This window comes from Mycetomoellerius zeteki, unplaced genomic scaffold, assembly GCF_001594055.1.
Source record: "Mycetomoellerius zeteki isolate Tzet28-1 unplaced genomic scaffold, Tzet1.0 scaffold20, whole genome shotgun sequence".
In the NCBI taxonomy this organism is placed as follows: domain Eukaryota; kingdom Metazoa; phylum Arthropoda; class Insecta; order Hymenoptera; family Formicidae; genus Mycetomoellerius; species Mycetomoellerius zeteki.
In genome coordinates this window covers 3,008,468-3,029,629 of record NW_017256957.1, presented here as the reverse complement: position 1 = coordinate 3,029,629, position 21,162 = coordinate 3,008,468, and the positions used below count along the sequence as shown (strand labels likewise).

General features: G+C 33.4%; 1 protein-coding gene across 1 annotated transcript in view; it reads left to right on the top strand.

Annotated features, from left to right (window-relative positions):
• Positions 1 to 14,106: 14,106 nt before the first annotated feature.
• Positions 14,107 to 21,162, top strand: part of LOC108722257 (thrombospondin type-1 domain-containing protein 4) — a 71,126-nt gene continuing 64,070 nt past the window's right edge. Inside the window, exons 1-2 of the mRNA XM_018447253.1 lie at positions 14,107 to 14,473; positions 17,496 to 17,634. Coding sequence (XP_018302755.1) covers positions 17,525 to 17,634 — 110 coding nt within the window. The 5' untranslated portion in view covers positions 14,107 to 14,473; positions 17,496 to 17,524. The remainder of the gene's footprint in view (positions 14,474 to 17,495; positions 17,635 to 21,162) is intronic.

Here is a 21,162-nt window from a genome sequence, read left to right as displayed (position 1 = left end):
TAGAGTCGGCGAGTTCCGAAAGGTATTGACGATGAGGAGCGGTCGAGTGGGCTGAGTTGCCCTTTATCTCATCGCGATCGATTGCCTTTACGATCTCGATCTCGTTTGCCATAGACAGTGGCGTGATTCAGTTAATATGCTGCACAAAGGTGGTTTGATATTGATGATAATACCGTCCCGGTGAGATTATTGCAATGAGTTTTAAGATCACCGATCGTGCATATCAAACGCATCTGTCGCTGTGTCGTGATTATCGCGCGAAAATAAGAGATTGTTGTATGAATTTTATCGTGTAGCACTTATATGAAGATAAAAATTTGCAAATCGCTCTTTTGGAAAAACCATAAGATTAAATGTCATTTTTAAATTCGTGTCGTGAATTACCTTATGTAAATAGTATATTTAACACTAGGTGCGTTCGGGGAGACGCTATTAGCCCTATTTGTGTCATTCTATATCTTCATCGTTTATTAGGCGTAAAATAAGAATGACATAAATAGTGCTAATAGCGTCTCTTCAAACACGTCTTATGCAGCTTTATTCTTTTAACACTGAAGATAGCTCGAATGTTGAAGTCGAATATACGAGTAAAATGTAAGATTTTAAATAGGTACATAATTTTGTCTCACTGAATAAATGTAACTTACTTTTAATCTATCCACTTTTTACAGCGCCTGATTCTCATAGTTTCATTTTGTTTTAATTTGTTATATTACGTAAGATATAGCAATAGAGTGTGATTTATTTTGAGTGGACAAGAACATTTGTTGTAATTCACGTAGCAAGTATAAAATATGAGAGTATAAAGTATTATTATTTTGTATAGGAATCTTTCAAAGAGTGTATACGTTTGTGTATCATAGTTACCAAAACCTTTATTTAACCTTTCGGAGCTGATGTCAAAATCTGTAACACAGTTACTGACGCTGGACTTGTAAAATTCATTTAATTCATGTTAACTAAAAGATACTAATTAATTTCAAGAAATCAAAATGACGTAACTTGTATTGTATAAAAAAGAATTAATATACTAACAATAAATATATTTTAATATAGAATAGTTCAAATTTGCAGATATTCCCTAAAGAAAATTGAATCATTTGACACCTTTAACAAAGAGACTAATTGAGTGAATCCAAGCTAGATCCTGTTTTGGACGGTAAAAAACAGGTTTTTACTGGGAATAAAACACTATACTGCAGTTCTTGAACTTTCAGTAGATTAGTAGTTTCATCGGAATGTTTCCACTTGTGTGTGTGTGGGTGTGTGTCTTCCATCTCTCGATGCTTTTTTCGACACATGATGAAAGAGAGTACGTGCAGGCGAAAAATGAAACAATTTTGACCCCCGGCGAAACGATTTCTCGAGTCTCCCTCGAATCAGCCCGCGTAATTGCATGCACGCGGCCGTCTCGTGTAAGCCGATGCACCGCGTGGGCGATACAGCCCCACGATGCACCGGTACGTTGGACGGATCCGTTACTGGGCGGAGACAGGAGGAGTAGGAAAACATATTTTTGATTTTCCAATAAATCTCAATTTGAGCGTATGCGCGCGCATAACCGCGCATTTCATTTGCCAAAGCAATTTCATAATGACGCTTGAAAACGATGATTGCCCGGAGACCGGCTCTCTCGTTCTGCCTCGCTCTTCATGTATTGCCTTTGCCGAGAGATAATACGTATAAGTAGAGCGACTTTAAGCCGGAGCATTACCGTTCACGTTGAAATAACAGTGATTACGTTGACCGTGATATAAACTCGCAACGCCTATCACGATCGAATAGTGAGAAGTAAAAAGATATTGTTGAACGCGGATATTATACCTCCAAATACATATATTTAATTACAATTATGACAGATATAAAAATTGTTTTTCAGATAAATATTGTTCAGGAAATAATTTATAAAGTACGTCAGCTTAGAATTTAGATATAGAAAATAACCAAACTTAACTTAACATTTTATTTTTTTATTTAACTTCTTTTTTAACTTTATTTGAGGTAATTGAAGCTTATGGTTCAAATTGGCATTATACTTTGCTTAGTTATTACAAAAGAAATATGAAAAAGATATCCCTCTATTATATGTATATGCAGCGCATATTAAGCTTTATATCGATTTTTAATCTCCAGTAATTGAGTTGCATATCTTCTCGTTATCGCATCTCGATCGGCTGAGAACTTCGATAACTCGTTACACGACAGACACTTGATCGCATTAATGTACAAGTAGGTAGTAGCCAATATCCACTAAGGAATATTGATTTCCATACTTTAATATGACATGCAGAAAGTACGAAGTACGAGGGAGTCGTTCGGTACGCAAATCTTAAATGTACGTAATAAACATAACGTGTGTCCAGTATACCCGGACTAATGTGATATAATTTATCAAAACAATTTTTTTCTACGGAAGACATAACTCGTGTGATAAACCCTATGAATTATAGAGAAACTATTTGCGTTGTTGCTAACCTCTCATATTTTATACTTGCTACGTGAATTATAACAAATGGCTGTTCACTCAAAATAAATCATATTCTATTACTATATCTTACGTAATATCTTTAACGGCACATATCCAAAGATAAGATTTTAATCTTACAGTTCTGCCAAAAGAGCGATAAGCAAATTTTTACTTAAAGTATAACACTTCCGCGATTTTGATGCAAACAAATTGAAAGAAAAGTTCTTCCTACAAAAAATTTCAAAACAATTGGACCTATTAGTTTTTTTCTATTTTAAAAATTTATTGTTTTATTTTTAAAATCTTTATAATTTATATGGTAAGAATATTTAACGATTAAGCAAGTATTTCACTTCACTTAAAAACACCTTTTGAGTCCCTTAAATTTTTATTATTCTGACGTTATATAACTATTTTTGAAAGAGAGATTGGTTACTTTTATGGCCAAACGAATGCAGATAAGACGCGAATCGTAATGATGCTTTTATCTATATGGCGTGTCGCGTGCTAATTTGTTAATGGGACATCCTGGCTCGCGCATATCGAGCGATTTTTTTTAATCAGTTTTCACCGCACTGATATGCGCTATTGTTAGAACAACCTTCGGAAGAATGGTCACCACTTGGTCAGTGCACGACATTAGACGAGACACGCTAAAAAAATTGCTATTAATGTCTCGTATTTGAATAAAAAATATATATACTTGACCGTAGCCAATTCATAAATCCACTTAAACATAGTCAATGTAGTACATTTAAATATCCGCTTAACGAATGCGCGCTTATCGAATGCACGTTAACGTCAATTGCATACAATTTAACTTTTAAATTCGTCGCGGTGTTCGTTGGCAACAAAATAATTAAATCAACATAACAATCATAACAACACCCGACAGAAAAAAATGTCCACTAAAAGTAATATTGAAAATGTACCTAAGAAGAAAATAATTTACAAAAAATATACTTAGAAAATATAAAAATAAATAAACTTAATAAATATAAACTTTTTTTTCAAAATAATTAGCATTGCAACATTTTCTTTTTTACATTAATATAGAATTGAGTAAAATCAGTTGAATCAATGTAAATAAATGCAACATATTCGTATACTAAGTAGATATACAATAAATATACATTGAAAGAAAAGATTGACTGAATATAGCATAGCATTTTTAATTGGCTGCTGCAACCAATTAAAATGCTATGTCATATTTTACCATCTAATTTGTTACAACAGCCAATTTTTTCTTTCAGTGTATGAACAAGGAAATCTTTTTTCTTGGAAGATGTCAATATATTTTTGTAGAAATCGAAAAATGTTTGTAAAACAATAATGAGTATTTATAAAAAGAAACAAACATGTTTTTGTTAAAGTTGAAAAATATGCTTTTCGAATTGTTTAATTTATAGATATTACAGATCTTAATGTATATACAGACTAATTATTAAATCTTTCTTATGTACATTTTTCTAAAGCGTAGAATTTCCGAAATATTTTCAATTTAAAATAATTATAACTATTTATATAATGAATATGCAAAAACCATAATCTTAAAAACTTCTTATTATGTACTTCATGATTCTGCGAAATGAGTTTATTTCAAAGACACAAAATAATGTCGGGAGGCACGTCTGCAAAACAGAGAAATGCAATAATATAAACATCTCAAATGATAATCCGCAGATGCGAGTGGTCCATTCAGCTGCTCGTTTACATAAAACAGACACAGTTGAATCTTTCTCATTTAAGGTTCTAACTAAACTTACAGTTATCTTGACACTGCCAGTGCACGAGCATAATCGTTGCTGCGTCATTAAAACAAAATCCGTTCTACAGGACGCTGCAAATTCTAATTTATTACACTAGCGTCTAATTATTCTCACGTTGTTAAGATAAAAGAATTAAAAGAGTTAAGAAATTTGCAATTTCGAACGAACTCTGATTTTAAACGTAATTCCATTGATTTCTCTTGCTGATTGATTACTATTCATTCGCGATTTTAACGTACAAAACTTGTAACTATTACCTATATATTTGTTGCAATATTTACGAACTCCAACAAGAATCAAACAATGTTTTATATTTAAAATGACGAAATTACGAATACATAGTTAAAGCGTGAATTTCTAAATGCCAGTACGTGATGAATTAATTTATATACCGGAAGATTCCAGAGATGACTGATCCGCATAGTCATTTATGCTAAATGAATCTATAGACTCGAGCTTGATATTCTACGGAGTCGCATATATTTACACATTATATATATGTTTCTCTGTATGGCAATAATGCAAGGGTATATGGCAATAAACACTAGAGAAAAAGTGAAAGCAAGACATTTAATTTAAGAGCAATAAAAATAGAAATTTATATTTATGTTCGACACAGTCAGAGGAGGATGGCAAAGACCAAACTCGTGTCTCTTAATTAAAAATAGAATCGACCGGAGGACTGCGCGTTAATTTCCGCGTGATTTTGTAACGTCCGGTACGACATGCCGTAGTGCGGCGCGGCTTCTAACACGCGCAGAGTGCAACGCTTTGCCGCAAGGTTTCAGTCGATTACATACAACAAGTATTCGTCTCAATTGGCAATTACGAACTCATAAATCCATTTTGAGACCGAGTTGAACGAGCATCAAAAGAGCGCTCATCCTCGCAGTCGCCCTTCCTCCACCTCGGTTACATTACGCCTTAATCCGCGCGTGCATTCCGTGGACCGCGTGCACGGGTCCAGGCTCTCCTTACGCGTGTATGTACATACGCACATACGGCTAATGTGGAAATTTCAATATCGATTTATCGTCCCGCTTCGACACGCCTCGTAGATCCGCGATACAATTAACAAGCGACGATCGCCACGTTGAATTTCCGGTCGCCTTTTTCGCGCGCCCTTTTTTTTGCTCCCGTTGATCGGCGAGGCGGATTCGATTTAACAATACGAGGAAGTATTTAGCGAGATACCAGTGTAAAAATCGATGTTTGCGTTTAATTGAGTCTGCTTGTGCATGAAAGAAACGAGCACATCTCTTTATACTCGCGAAGTGTGATGCAAAGTGTTAAAGTTTTCTAAAGTATGTATTTATTTTTTATTTTATGAAATGTAATTTGCATAAGAAAATACAAATTAATTTGTTTTTTTTTTTTTTAAATATTTACATAATGTGAATTGTCTCCATTTTCGAAAATGTTATGAAGCAAGAGAGACTTCAAGTCTGTTGCGTGCGTTTACGGATCATTTTGCAGCATGATTTTGATCGTCTCCTTTTTATAATGAAGCGCGATACGCGTTTTCGTCGGCAAGATCCAAGAAATTTCGAATGAACGCGTTTTACCTTCGGCGTGTGAGGTCTAATTCCGTTTTGCTCTTTTTTTCGAGGGGGACTTCCTGTTTCCATGAACCAATCTGGACGATCAGTACGTTAATCGATGCTTTTCAAATAATCGCCTGCACAGGAAATCGTCGGCTAATGAAGATTTTTCGGTATTCTTTTTTTTTCGGACTTATTCATCGTCGTAAAGATTTACGGAAGTAACTGCGAGATGAACTTAATGGTACATTCCTGTCACGGAAAGAAAAAAATTGCGCTTAAGATTAAATAAAAAGTACTACATGATAGACAAATTAAGTGACTGCTTTACAAGTTAAAACAAACAAAGCGAATACACGTAATTTAAAAATATAATATATATATTGCATACGTATACATATTATATATATTACATACATAAATATATATATTATATATATTACATACATATACCTATATTTAAAATTTGATGTAATATTATTTAGTCTTAAATTGTAGTTTGGAAAGTTATTGACTTCTGTTTGCAAGAAGACCCTTTTATATAATTATTTATTATTGTAATTAATTATTGTAATTTTTATATAGACGCAGAATTATATTTATTTCTATTTAAATTTCTTTTTTGTCATATGTGTGTCTATAATATTTAAAAGTAAATTTTCTCGCAGCTACTGAACTGAAACACATTCTATGAATAACACTTAATCGCAAATTATCTTCGACATTCTTCATATGACTCATGATGTATCAATGGCAATTATATAACGGGTGGTCTGAAGGATAAAGGTCACAGTAATGGATAAAAAATATAACCAAATGCATATACGGTCTAAAAATGGTATTATTGCATACATCTAACTTTTGTTCCGATTGATTTGCCATTCGAGTGGCCGGATATTTGTTTTTCGAGCACATACGAGGCACTCCAGAGATTCGTTTTCTCTCGAATAAATCAAATCTCTTGGATGTTATTGCGTTTCTTCCGGTCTCCCGCATTCGAGATCTCACATTTCCTGGACCGCCTCATCCTCCTTCCGTGAATTTACTTAACGACACACATATATATATATATATATCTACGTAAGGACAACAAATATATAAATCCGAGGGTAGAAAAGAATATACGCGACGAGTATCCTTAAGTGAAATGACAATTGAGGAGATTAACTGTGATTAGCTTATATTTGTAGAAATATTCTATCTTTTTTATGATGTTGAGAAGGGAATGAAATAATTTCTTATAGCGGAGCGACGTAAAGATTTTTAAAATTTATTTTCGTATTATCGGAATATACAGGCAAAGGTTTTCTTAAAATCACAAATATGATAAAATGATATGGATTTCTTATTGATTTCATGTTTACGTTGGAAAACATAGATCGTCTTTTGATACTTTGTCGTGCAGAATAATCGATATAACAATAGTATTAATTAACCATTTAAAACCTTCATTGATTCTTAATGTAAATGGTTTTATTTTTAAGATTGCGCACATTTTCTATATATTTTTGCAATTATATTTATGTATTCTGATCTTTCGAAAAATCATCATCTTTCGAAAATTGAACTGTAATAGATGACAACGATTGCGACGATGTTCGCGCAATCAGCGTAACGAAGCGTTTACTAACATGAAATCAAGGAAATTTTATAGCACCGTCAAAGAAAAAAAAAGCGATAGAATTAAGCGTTTCATACGGCGGATCGGGACATTATGACGCTGCGATCTGATCGGATCATGTGTGCGGCGTGTATTATAATCTCGAAAAAGGGTTGTTAGCCGATAAATTCTTCATCTAGGTGGAACCACTTACAAAAGGGAACACCTTTTCGTGATTGCATGCTTACGGCATGTGAAATAGTGTCCAAATTACAGGTCACGACGTATAATTCGATGAAGCGTTGAGCAGGATCATGCATTGCCAAAAGAAAAGGAAAAGAATTGGGCGCGATCCGGAGAACGAGCCCATTCATTTTTCTTCGTAGATATGTAAAATCATAGTTTTTTTAGCCATTTAAATTTTCCTGAGATTCACGCTGCTAAAAATGTTATGTACCGACAGTTACATTGAGAGAAAAGTGATTGGTATTTGTAATTATAATTGCATATAAAAGTATTATGATTAAGAGGTTCATTTTTACGGTCATGCTATAATGTTAATAATAATAATAATCATATCTGCAATTTTCTCAAACATAAGCAAATTGTGTGTACTATAAGTTATGACAATTTCAAATATTAATATTCAGTTACAAATGATAAATAAAATAAACATTTTTAGTCGGTAAATGCAATCGCAGTTATATATAGTAAATATAACTTTTCTTAAATTTACTTATTTATGTGTGTGATAATAATAACTAAAAAATATGTTAAGAAAAAACTAAAGATTTTCAAGCAATATGTAATTATTATTAATAACATAATTAACTATATTTGCATTGAAACAATTATAAATACATAGTTGTCTTAAAAAATGACTAAATTATAGTTAAATTATGATAATTGCAACCATTTTTTTCTCTCAGTATAATCAATTAATTATTAATTAATACAATATTTCAGAATAAAATTGTAAGTAAACGATATAAAATAAATGATATAAAGAATCGACAGCTAAAAATACAAGCTCAAAATATTTTAATTAAAGAAAGGATTAAATGTGTATAATTGACTTGTCGATCAGTACCAATTAACACTGTAATATAATAATTCATAATCGACATTACTACTATATTTAAATAATTTGTCATATATTGTTTGCAGTAATGAAATTCATTTAATGCTATCCAATTTCTATTTTAATTTAGCAACTTAATCAAATATACCACTGTGTTCCAAACAATTAAATTAATCCTCTCAGTCGTGATTTGATCATATGATTAGTCTACCTATGCAGACTGATTCGTGTGTGTAAATACCACACTGCGTGAAAACGCAGTAATCAATTAACGATTAATTAGCGATTGGATTCAATCTCCCTTAGTATTTTGTTGAATCGTTTGCCGCAGCGATGCGCAGAGACGTGTATCACTTTCGAAAAATTATAATAACAAATTCAATTGAAATATTACTGGCGTAGCAAACAGTCGATAGATTTCTCTCAAGGAGGTTAATAGGAAACATGAGGAGTCAGTTTTTCTTCTGAGTTTCACTGCGTTTGCACATTCAAGCGAGGCGGTTCTATGACATTGCAGTTCCAATTTTCTGCGTAGCGAAAGGCTCGACACCAGTCGTCGATACGGAAATCGACAGTTAATCCTCGTCGACTGATGCTCAACGAAAGTAAGAGGCTTCTTGCAAACAGATGTCAATAAATTACTCCAAACTACAATAAACACCGTTTTATATGGAGGGACGGTTCAAAATCTACCTTGAGAGAAATTGTTTTCATTTCTATTAAAGGTAAAGATTCAATTTACAAACTGAATTATACATTACTTGTCACATTAAAGTAGAAATTATACGAGATTAGAAAGCCTTCGTTATTTCGTTAGCTTCTGTATTTATAAATGTGAAATAAATTAAGTAATTGTAGGTTGTAGAATATGAATTGTTGCATTGTATAATATAAATCGATACTAAAGAGTAACATGTCAAATTATGTCAAAGATCGATGTCACGTAACGACCTACCGCCTGTTTCTGTGGAGTTATCGTGTTGTATCACGAGTTATCGTTCGTACACGCGTTCAGTATGTAAATGTTGACGGAGGCTGGGATGAGAAACGGCCCGAAAGACTATGATATAACCAGTTAAGAGGCTATTGAGCCAACACACGGGCCGCAATCTGTGGGCCCATGAGGCAACGAAACATTGTGGGACGCCTCTTGCTTGTTTTGTCACCTAATTGTAAGATCCCTTGCAGCCTGAATTTCTTAAACGTCATCTTAATTCTAAATATTAGTTTTGTGCTATCTCAATTTATATCTCACTTATTTAATCACAGTGTTAATTAACACTGTGATTATCTGTATAGTTTTATAATCCAATTTTTTTTTGTTGACTATTTTTTAATCATTTTCATATCAGTTTATTATTATTATTATTGTATTGTTATTTATTATTTTGCACGATTTGTTAAAACTTTTTGTTAAAATTTCTAGAATTTGATATTATAGAATAGAATTTTATTTACTTCAGCTTTTTGACAAATTTGCCAAGAAGGGGACTTGGTTTACAATTTTCTTACCACACATATCCATCCATATCTTTTCTGTCTTATTACATCTTGCTTATCCTAGATACCATCCTCTGCTATCAATATTCTTATTATTATTATTTATTATCATCCTAACCCTATAGAATTTGGTATTATATTATCCTCTCAATTATCATTATGTGAAACTGTTTAATATTTTTTTTATCTTCTAATCTTGACCGCGTATATTATTTAATACCTTTTAGTGGAATAATTATTTTTAATCTGATTTTTAAATTTAAAATATGAAATATTAATCGGCAATGATAAGAGAAGATATGTTCCACATTAGCGCATCAATTGAAAGCCGCTGTTAAATAAATCGCGGAGGCGTTTATCGACGATCAGCTGGCAGTCTATTTTCGAGATGGAAATCCTTAGCGCCGCGTGTTGCTTTATCACCGTGAAACCGCAACTATGCGGCTTCGCGGATCACAATGCTTTATAATTAATAAATCACGGCGTGACTGAACTTTTATCGGTGGGCCTCGACCACCACGAAGGACGGTTATGGATGTCGCACTTTACAATGGCATTCGACAGGTAATCGCCATGACTGGTTCTTTGTTAACAGCAAGTTCAAGCAAGACGGTCGATCGCTCGACAAGACGCGTCTGTATAATAGCGCAAATTCGACGGTAACCGGCAAAACCGGAAAGTGGAAAACTATGATTTACGATTTTATGTCTATGCTATAGATTTACATATACGTATGATTTGATACGAAAATTATAACGTAAATTTCACACAAAAATGGGTATTTAAATATTGCGCGTAATCGATTTTACATTATTTACAGTTCACTTTCTTTGTTCACGCAAAAAAATATTTTGCTGTTCCAGCTAGAATTATAGCTGTTTTTTGTATCTGATAGAAAATTATGTATCATACGCATAAAATTTAAAGCACAAATCTAAATTCTATCTCTGTCATCTATATGATTAGATGCAATATATATCCAATATCGCAGTACTTGCTAGAAAATCTATTCCAACTATTTTTCATACTTATTAAATAATTTTCGCTGTTACTGCAAGATCACTTTTTTGAGTGTTTATTCGGATGTTAAATATTCTGTGTTGCGTAAGGCGTATTGTTTTACGATCTGCGATTCTGGAAGCTTCAAGCTATAAAATGCAGTAGCTGCAGTTCACGTTACGCGGTAAATAAAAAAGCTCAGTGCGCTTCAGACTGACATCGCTGACTGGACCGTTATGTTTGACGGAAAATAAATAAATGCTTGAAGCGTTCCTCGAATTATTATCGTGGATCGCGTATATATGTAATTGCTCTTAAGTAGAAGAATGCAACCGTATTGAGTTCAGTCATTGACTATAATTGTAAAATTATACGTATTATGGATACACTCTAAAAAATAGTGGCGTCTATATAAATCTCACTATTAATATTAACACCAATATGATGTGGATTTAACATCATAGGTTTTAAATCCACACCATGATGGTGTTGATATTAATCCAGTGAAAATTATATAGACATCGTTATGCAGTCGTTATAAGTTTATAATAACAGTTACGCAGTTTTTTTACTATATAAAATATCTGCGCAACTGTCGTGAGCACATAACGATTGCATAACGAGTTACAGAATTCCGCTGCAGGTACCTTCTGTAACTCGTTAAGATAGTTATTACAGAACGATATTACAGAATAGGACAGCAGGGGTGTTAAATGCACACCGATATTTTTCAGAGCGTATATGAAATATTTTTCATATTTTCTAAATTTTCTATTCTCGTATTCTCTTATTTTGACCAAACTGAACTTCATCCTATTCGAATATTATCACGTACAAATTTACATGTTTTGTTACAAACAAATTTGTTTGCTTTTTTTTTGTATTTTTAAATTTGTAATACGCCATTTCTATATAACTTGTGATACGTTTTATTCCTTGGGGTAGCGCTCATGTAACTTTTTCTCTAGGGTGAAAACATGAAAAATAAAAATTTCTACATTACTTATAATGATAAAAATTTTTATTTTTCATGTTTCTACCTTAGGAAAGAAATTATATGATCGCTACCTTGATGTTTATTTTTTATAGATAGATAATTACTTTTTTTTACAAATTGTTGAAAGAATTCAATTTCAGTTCTAACTTCAAAACTGTGCATTTATACATCGCAAGTATAAAGCTATGCCTAATATAGTGGACGTTGATTACCAGTGGGTTAATTACCGGGCTTAATCGCCCAACATAATTGGTTCTGCATCACATTGTATCGCACATTTTGCACGTTATAAGACAGTTCTCCCGGCTCCGTCGCGATTCGTCTCGGTATTTTACGTGCGATCCGTTGCGCTAGTAAAAAAACTCGCGGGCGATTCGCGACGAGCGACTCGAAGGAGAAGAAGGGGACGAAAAAGGGTGAACGGAAAAACGGGAAGAGATAAAACGTCGCTGGTGATGCGCTGCAACGTTCCACCGGGATGATAAAGGAAAAGCCACAAGTCTAATCTCGTAGGTAGAGTTTTACGGCCGCGTCTCCGTACCACAATTACAGTTCGTTGAACCTACCGCGAAGGGCGCGCGAGAAAGGAAAAGGGGCACGTCGGGATTTCCGTCGGTGTATTTAGCGCGCAGATAACGCCATTTTAAACAATGCTTCCGATTATCTAGATGAGATTCAACGGGAAAATGGGCGCGATAATGGCTGATAACGTAGTCAACGCGCGCTTCTGCTTTTGTGTTGAAATCGTTTGCACTGTTCCGATTGTTTTGAATGGCCCTTCTGGTACTTTCTGAGAAGAGATGCGAGAAGAAAAACAAAGACAAAGGAAGCGAGAGAGAGAGAGAGAGAGAGAGAGATCATGATACAATTGCATGTCCAAATGAATAAATTTGCGCGCTAAATATAAAGTAATATTATTTTCAAAAGAAATGCTTTTAAGGTAATTAAAATATGACCAGCAGCTATGAATTTATTTTCCGCAATTTCAAACAGTTAATTTCAAACTGAAATGAGTATATAAAATCACTAATGATTTGAAGTACATTTGAAAATATTTTTAATTAATTTATGAATATATTTAATTAAATTTTTTGATAAAATAAAGTCCTTCTAAACTTCTTTCTGTTCTCATCATGAAACAGCATTAGAAAAGCACTCTTTATGCTGTCGCTCGGAATATTGATAAAAAAACAATATTCAAGTGATTTATGAACGTAATGTATGACATAATTTAAATTTGATATTAAGATATTTTTCAATTAATTTGTAAATAATCATAGTTTATATTCGTAAATAATCGAAATGTTCGTTATACATTTTGTCTTTTTATCTATAAGTCAGGTGATTGATCAGCAATGTGAACAGAGGGTATATTATAAACACCGAATTATTGCCATTGTTAGATATCAAAAGATAATCCAATTCCTTGAGTTAAAATATTTTGTTACTTTTAACCTCCATATGTGTAAAATGTAAATTAATCCATTTCTGTAATTAGTTTCAAAGTAAACGACGTCCATATTAACGTATACACTTAATAAATAATAAATTAAATTTGTGTCAAATTTAATACATTTTCTTGAGTTAAATTGTTTAACTTTATTGTTTAGTTAAATTAACGACATATCGAATAGAAGCACTGATGACTTATTATAATTAAATATCAAATAATAAAATTGAAATAATATTATCACAAATAAGGATTCCTATTATCTTAAGAAATAAAAATATCAATAATAAGAGGACCGTTAGGAGTCGGCGCGATAAACAGTGCAATTACATTTATACAAATTACTTTAATATATCATAATCAAATTACAATACAAATCAACCCCGTTTGGTTGATAATAATTTGTATTGCAGTTTGATTACGATATATTAAAGTAATTTATATAATTGCGCACTGTTTACTGCGCCGACTCTGAACGGTCCTCCTAGAAACGATTAAAAACAACTCAAATTTTGTATAATTTGACATAATATGAATTTAACAGTGTACATCCCGCGAGATACCCGGCGCAACACAACGTGCGTAGAGGGATGCGTGCGTCCTCCCCCTTCTCTCGCTCGTATGGTCCACCACCACACCACCCCGCGGACCTATATATTTCCCGGAGGGTCTCCCACTTTCGCCACTATCACTCCTGTCGCGGCGGCGTTCGTGCGCGCTACACACGCCCGCCGTCCTTCCTGCCGAGTTCACGCGGAGGCCGGAACTCGGAAGCCGCGATTCGTTTCTCGAGAGTACGCATCTTCGCGTTTCCTTTTGTGTGTCGCAACCCTTCGACGTCTCCACGTTGATTCAACAAAGTGGTGCGGTTCCTTTCCTGTCTCATCTTCTCTGCGAAAGAGAGAGCGATTGTTGTGGTTGCGTGCACTTTCGGAACGAGACCGGCGACGTGCAACCCCTTTTCCGTGCGGGGTTGCGCGAGGGTTACGGGACATGTGTGCCACGTGGACTCAAACGGAGGATCCACCTGCCTCTCCTGCCGAGTGGGATTAAGCGAACAGGCACGACGGTGAGTGAACGGAGCGGCAACTGTTAAATGTCATGAAATTTAATGTACTTTAAGTTACACAAATTAAATTCAATTTTATGACACTAAATTAAATGTAATATATCTGCAACTGAAAAGTATATTTATGTACATGTACATGAAATTTAGTGTACTTTTTATAAAATTTTATGAAGTTTAGTACATTTTTATGTAGAAAATTTAAATTTTATGTATATTTGCATGAAATTTAATATAAGTAAATATTAAATTTAAGTTACTTATAACTTCATTTTCATTGACAACATTAAATATTTTTAATATACCTGCTTGAATTTTGCTTCCATTACGTGTAACGGAAGCAAATTTCTTTTTTTTAACAGTTGTGTACTCTAAAATAGTATTATTAAATTTTGTTTATCCACTTATTTTTGAATGTAAGCCTCGATTTTTTAAGAATGTTTCTATTTATATAAGAATTTTAAAACTTACAATCATACATATATAAGGTCTGTTCTTTTTTTGCACGGTTTATCTTTGTTTTTTTCTCTTCACGATAGAGAAAAAAAAGAAAAGATGAACAGTGCAAGAAGTCAAAAAAAAACTAGCTAGAATGAAAAATTTTAGAAAAAAATACACTTTGCATTTTACAAATTGTTAGTATCGATATTATACTGATGAGAAATATCGTTTGTTTATGAAAATATCTAACTGCTTGGATACTATACTACATATATTCAAAATATTAATTAGCGTTCATGACAAATTTTTTTTTATAATTACGTGACACATCAAAAATTATACATAATAGGTATTATATTAGTTATCGGTATGTTTCCAACTGCTAGAAAAGAGCAATTTCAATGTAGTCGGTTTCTTTTCAAATATTCTACGTATGACATATATAATTTTATTTTTCTCGGTGCGACATAACGCTTACGTATACATTTTTGAATGTGTTCACCCGTTCAAAGGCTGTTCTAATGGACAAAAGGTCAAAAATGTCAAATGCGTCGGTGGAAAGGCAACGTTGGAGGAGAGCTGGGACAAATTTACCATCGATTTTTCCTGTAATTTATCATAGGACCGTGCTTCTCTTCGCGCACTCACATATTCCTCGCAGCTGTTCATACAACAGATCCTCGCACGTTGTCTTCCGACTAAGAAACCGCAACATAAACGCTTCTTTATATCCATCAGATAGCGACTTAATATATCAACACCGTAAATTGTGCCATTACAACTCTTATCTGACCAATTCGTCTGCGAGTGCTCTACTCGCAAATCGCGCATATAATCACAGTTTTCTCGATGTGTTTTGTGTGTGTGTGTGTGTGTGTGTGTGTTGTGTGTGTGTGTGTGTGTTGTGTGTGTCTGGTTAAAACAGAATTGTTAGCTAAAATAGAACCGAGAGTATCGCAAAGTATTTGCGTAAATTGATTGGAAGTGCGTCTGTAAATGATATCCGTTTTGATATCATCATAATGTGCATTCCATTAACTGTTTTGCATGGAAAGAATGTTTTCGCTGAAGTATTTAACAATTTAACTGTAAGATATAAATCTGAAAATAATTTTGTTGGACTATCGAAATAATTATGTAGGAATTTTAAACATGATGAGTACTGCTGCAAAAAGTTTTGATATTCTAGCAATCAGTTTAAGCGTCTTACATAATAATTATTTTGGTAGTGGAGTTTGAAGCGTGCAAACAAAGTTATTTTTAGATCTTTATTTTGCTAAATTTTTAGATATTTTAGCAAAACCATTCTTTTCGTGAATTTCTTTAAGAATTTACAAAGAAATCGTCGGAACTGTTTCTTACTCATTTTGATGAACTTTGAATACGTATACTGTGGAATATAAAAAAATATTACATCCCCATATTTTTTTATCTGCTTATTTCAAGATTCAGAGATCGAAAGAATTCATGAAAATAACGGGTTTTTTTATTTTCAGCGAATACCTTGAAAACTATGAGGTATATAAAAAATGTTTTCTATGAAGTTTTATGGTATTTCATACTTTTAGTATATCCACATTTTTCGAAAATAAAAAAAATTCGTTATTTGATGGGTTGTGTGACGTCTAAACCTTAATAGGCAAATAAAAATATATATAGGTTCAATATTTTATTCTTTACAAGTATCCAAAGCCCAACAAAATCGATCAGTTCCGACGATTCCCTTGTTAGTAGTAAATATTTTAAAATTGCGTATTATAAGAGGAAACGACGATATAACGCGATAATTACTCTGACTTCGCTGAAATTTGATGTGGTTATTGATACCGTTGAACATGTGCAGAAAATTATTTACTTACTAGAATTATCCTCTAAATGTAGATAACATTCATCTGCATGTTGAGGATAATTCTTGACAGTAATGCAATTTCCGGATTAATAAGCGTTATTTATTAGCTTTCTAACATAACGTGATTATAAATAATGACCACACTTGATTCACTGCAGAAATCATTGATTTTGATTAACTAGATAACTTTCCTAACTAGCTTTGAATGTAAAATAATTGCATTAAATTACACATAGAAGTAGGAGAATATAATTGATAGGTCGTTTATTTGAAATCAATTTATCTCACGCTTTAATGATAATGTCCCACAAAGTGGCTACATTATTACAGTCTAGAAGAGAACGTATTGAATGTGCTCGCCCTAATTTTTTACGTCGACATACATGCACGCACATTTGCGACACGCGTCGGTGTTGAAATAATTGCTGAATCGTCGGCTCTCTGAGCTGTTAGTGTTTCCAGACATGTCGTGAAGCTTTAAGAGGAATTTAGAGCGAATCTAATAAGCGCCAGCGTGACGACGGATGGCGCATTAAAGCTTGGTCGCGACGTTTGGACGAGAAAAAAAGAAACGGGAAGCTTAACCTTCTGAAAGTTAAGGCGATCAAGTCGGCCCTCGTCCCTTTCGTTCGTCTCGCCTCTCGCCCTTACATGGCATCGTGATTTGTTGCGTGGCGTCTTTCTTACGCTGTCTGTACCACTTGTTCTGTTAATGACTTCATGTTTCGCCTACAGGATGGCCTGAGCCTCGGAGCAAATCTTCCATGGACCGTTTACGAAAATCGGAAGATGACCCGCCGCCGCCGTGCATCTTTCCCGGATTTCCGCATCGACGAGGTCGCCGGCGATCCACCGTGATCAGGCTGGATTTCAGGTAAGTAGTGCTATTATTCTTATTCGAATTTATTTACGCTCGTGTGAATGTCTTCATATAGGCGTGGTACAGAAATAATACAATTTAACATGTACGCGAAAGATATACGTATTAAATTTTTAATAATAGTATGATGAAGTAGGCATATGATGGCAAAAAGTTCTACCTGAATGTACAATTTAAAATGGGCATGACTCATGTGTTGAGCTTTAATTGGTGTGAATTCAGCGTGTCGAGACTTATTTCTCTAACTCGATCATGCCAGAATTAGAAAGTACAAAGGTCAGCAAAGTATCAGCAAAAATGTGAGGAAATCGTGGATGTGATTAAAAATACGGAGATTCGAATCTTTCAGATTTTGGAGAGGGAATCTCAAATTCAGATATTTATTCGTCTTTGAATGTTTTTATGCCCGTTTTCATTAACTTTAATTTCGGTTCAACTTACTCGTCTTTTGTTAATTATTAGAACTAGAAAAAGAAAGTCGAAGAGTAAGTTAAACTTTAGTTTAGCCGTCCTGAAAACATTCGACGATCAATGCATGTCGAACGTTTTTAAAGCCAAATTGGAAGAATCCAATAACATTAAACTTTTCGGAGATAAGAGGTCAGATATTATAAATTATTCAAGATACTCACGTTGAGAATATATATTCGAGCCGGACATCCTGTGTGGCATCGAGCTCCACATTTGAATAACACGCAGGTCTGAGATACCGCTTGAAAGCGCGCTTTCTGCGTGCAAAATATGAAGCGCGCTCGCGGAAGATACATCGAGAGTAACTCGCTGCACGCGAGTGAGTTACGATATAATTAGGCGCCGGTATGCAAAACGGGAGATACTCGGTCGTTAGAACACACAGGTGGCATTGATGAATTTATAAGCGCTGTTGAAGGTAACGATTAGACGTGAAACGTTTACAGTAGTTACTATCTCTTAATCTTTATGAGTATGGATTACTATCAAAATAAAGTCAGATAAATGTACATACATCAAGTAGCAGAAGATAGTAAGAAGTTTCTGGAAAATTTAGAAGTATTATTTAAACGTTACAAGAATAACAAACTTTAGGAAGATCAGAAATAAAAAAAAATAGAAAACTGAACAGATCACAAGTTGTAAAAAAATAAAGAGTTGAGAAAAGATACATTAAAACTCTTTCAAAATTGATTTTGAAAGCTCACTTGGACGCGAAGAAAAAAACCGCTCGTTCGCAAAAAAAATCAGATAATATAAATATAATAAATGACTACAAAAAAAGACTGAGAAAAAACGTTACTATTTCAACAAAATATTAATTGATTCAACTAAATACAGCGGTCACAGGCTGTCAAGCAAATATTTGTTTAACAAATAAATATTTGTTAAACAAATAACACGTTTTGAAACATGATTTTGTTAGCTTAAATATATAAATATTTGAATTAAATAATTACTACACAATTGGAAAAAATGTGTTGAATTTAACATAAATCGCATGTCCCAAACGATCCACTCAAATTTCTGAGTTAATTTTACACAAGATGAATATGTTAAAACGTAACACAAATATTATGTAAGAGAATAAATACAAAGAAAGATAACATCGACACAGTTTGTAAACATACTGTGGGAACATTTTTTTTTTCAAAAGATTAACATTTATGATATGTTGAATTAACACATCTTTCATTCATTTGTTTTGGAATTTACGTTTTAAAACACATTATTTTTATGTTACTTGTTCACTTACTCATAAATTGTCATTTTGATACTAAGAAACATTGAATATCAATTTCACAAAAAATCTTTAAATAATATAATCACATTATGTTAAATTAACACTCGAATATGTTAACAAATTCAACACAAACTGTTAACACAAACGTGAGTGGACCGTTTCCAACACAAATATACAAATTTTTTTACTGTGTACGACCTAAATGTAATTAAGTTAACAATTTTTTTTCTCAGCGTAGTAGAATAGTAGAAAGTTTTCAGAAAAATTAAAAATTTATTTAAAAGTTACAATAATAATAAAAATTCTAGATAGATTAGAAATAAGAAATAGAAAATTAAATAAATCAGAAGTTATAAAAATAAAGAATTGGAAAAAATAACATTAGGTCTTTTTCAAAATTTATTTCGAAAATTCACTCGGAAAAGAAAAACTCCCGTTTTTACATTATAAGAGTAAACAGTTTTGTCTCGGATTGACAGGTTCTTATTAAGTCATGGAACTCTAGCGTCGCCTAAGATCGATTCGCGCGATATGCGTAATGATAGCGTGCAATTTGAGCCGCGGTGTATTTTACGGATTAATTTTAAACGGGACGAAGCGAGAAGACCGGACGAGCAAGAAAACGTCTATTCTCGCGCGAAATAAGATCCTTCGGTCATCAGCTCGTCATCTTAACGACTTTCACCGATGCGTACACCACGGATAACGCCGAGTGGTTTATTCTAATGCGAACACCTCTCGTAATAATTCTCTCGATGTGTGCGCATCGCGCGCACCAAGCTTGCAGAACGGGACATCAATCCTCGCTCTCGTTACCTTCGATGCTCCGGGCAGAGAATCCCTTGTTATCCGCGGCCGTCTCTCTTTATACGATGCGCATGCCGATGCCGTTGCATAATTACCGGGTTTCGATCAGGCAAGTGCACCGTTGCGTTTTCGCGTCGGTTCCCTCGAAAAGAAACGTGGGATTCCGATCTTCCGGGTCGCGCGTGTCTCGTCTTTTGGTCGATTTTTTTCTCGAAACGTGGCTTCGCGTAATATTCTCTCTCGTACCTAAATCTTCACTCTCGCATTGTTCGTTATGCGGCAAAAGTGACATGATTAAATATGTATTATAGTGATATAAAAGCAATATAAAATTATTACATATGTGTTATAGCGATATAAAATGAAAAACTTATTTTTTAATTTTGAAGATAAAACTTCTCTTTAAATCTTTATTTTTAGATGTTATAGTTCTTTTATTTAACGGATTAAACGGCTTCTAGACGAGTAATATTATTGTACAATATACAATTATTATATAATAATTTTGTACAATATTGATATCCCTATTCTTTAGAAAATTCAAAACAATTTTAATATAGCCTCCAGACGATCAATGAGAGAGAGAGAGAGAGAGAGAGAGAGAGAGAGAGATTGCGTAATTCGTAATATCTCAAATATTGTGTAATAACATTGGTCGTTCAGGAGCTCGAAGCTGTTTTAATAAAAAAACAAAGAATGTAATATGTGAATATAAAGATTTAAAATAAAATTTTACTTTTAACCTTTAGACTACCGGCATTTTTTCATTAAAATTATGATTTTTTCCTCAAAAATTTTTCTATAAAAGTAACATACACATGACACAAAATTTCGAGATTTTTGCAAAACCATAAAATGGCTTTCCCGACAAGGAACGTACGATCAAATATGAAAAATGTTTATTTTCTCAAAAATAGTGTATTTGGGGGTTTTTGGTATCGCTGATTCCAATTTTGAGCATAGATTTAGGAAATCTCGAACCCTAAATGTAATATTGACAA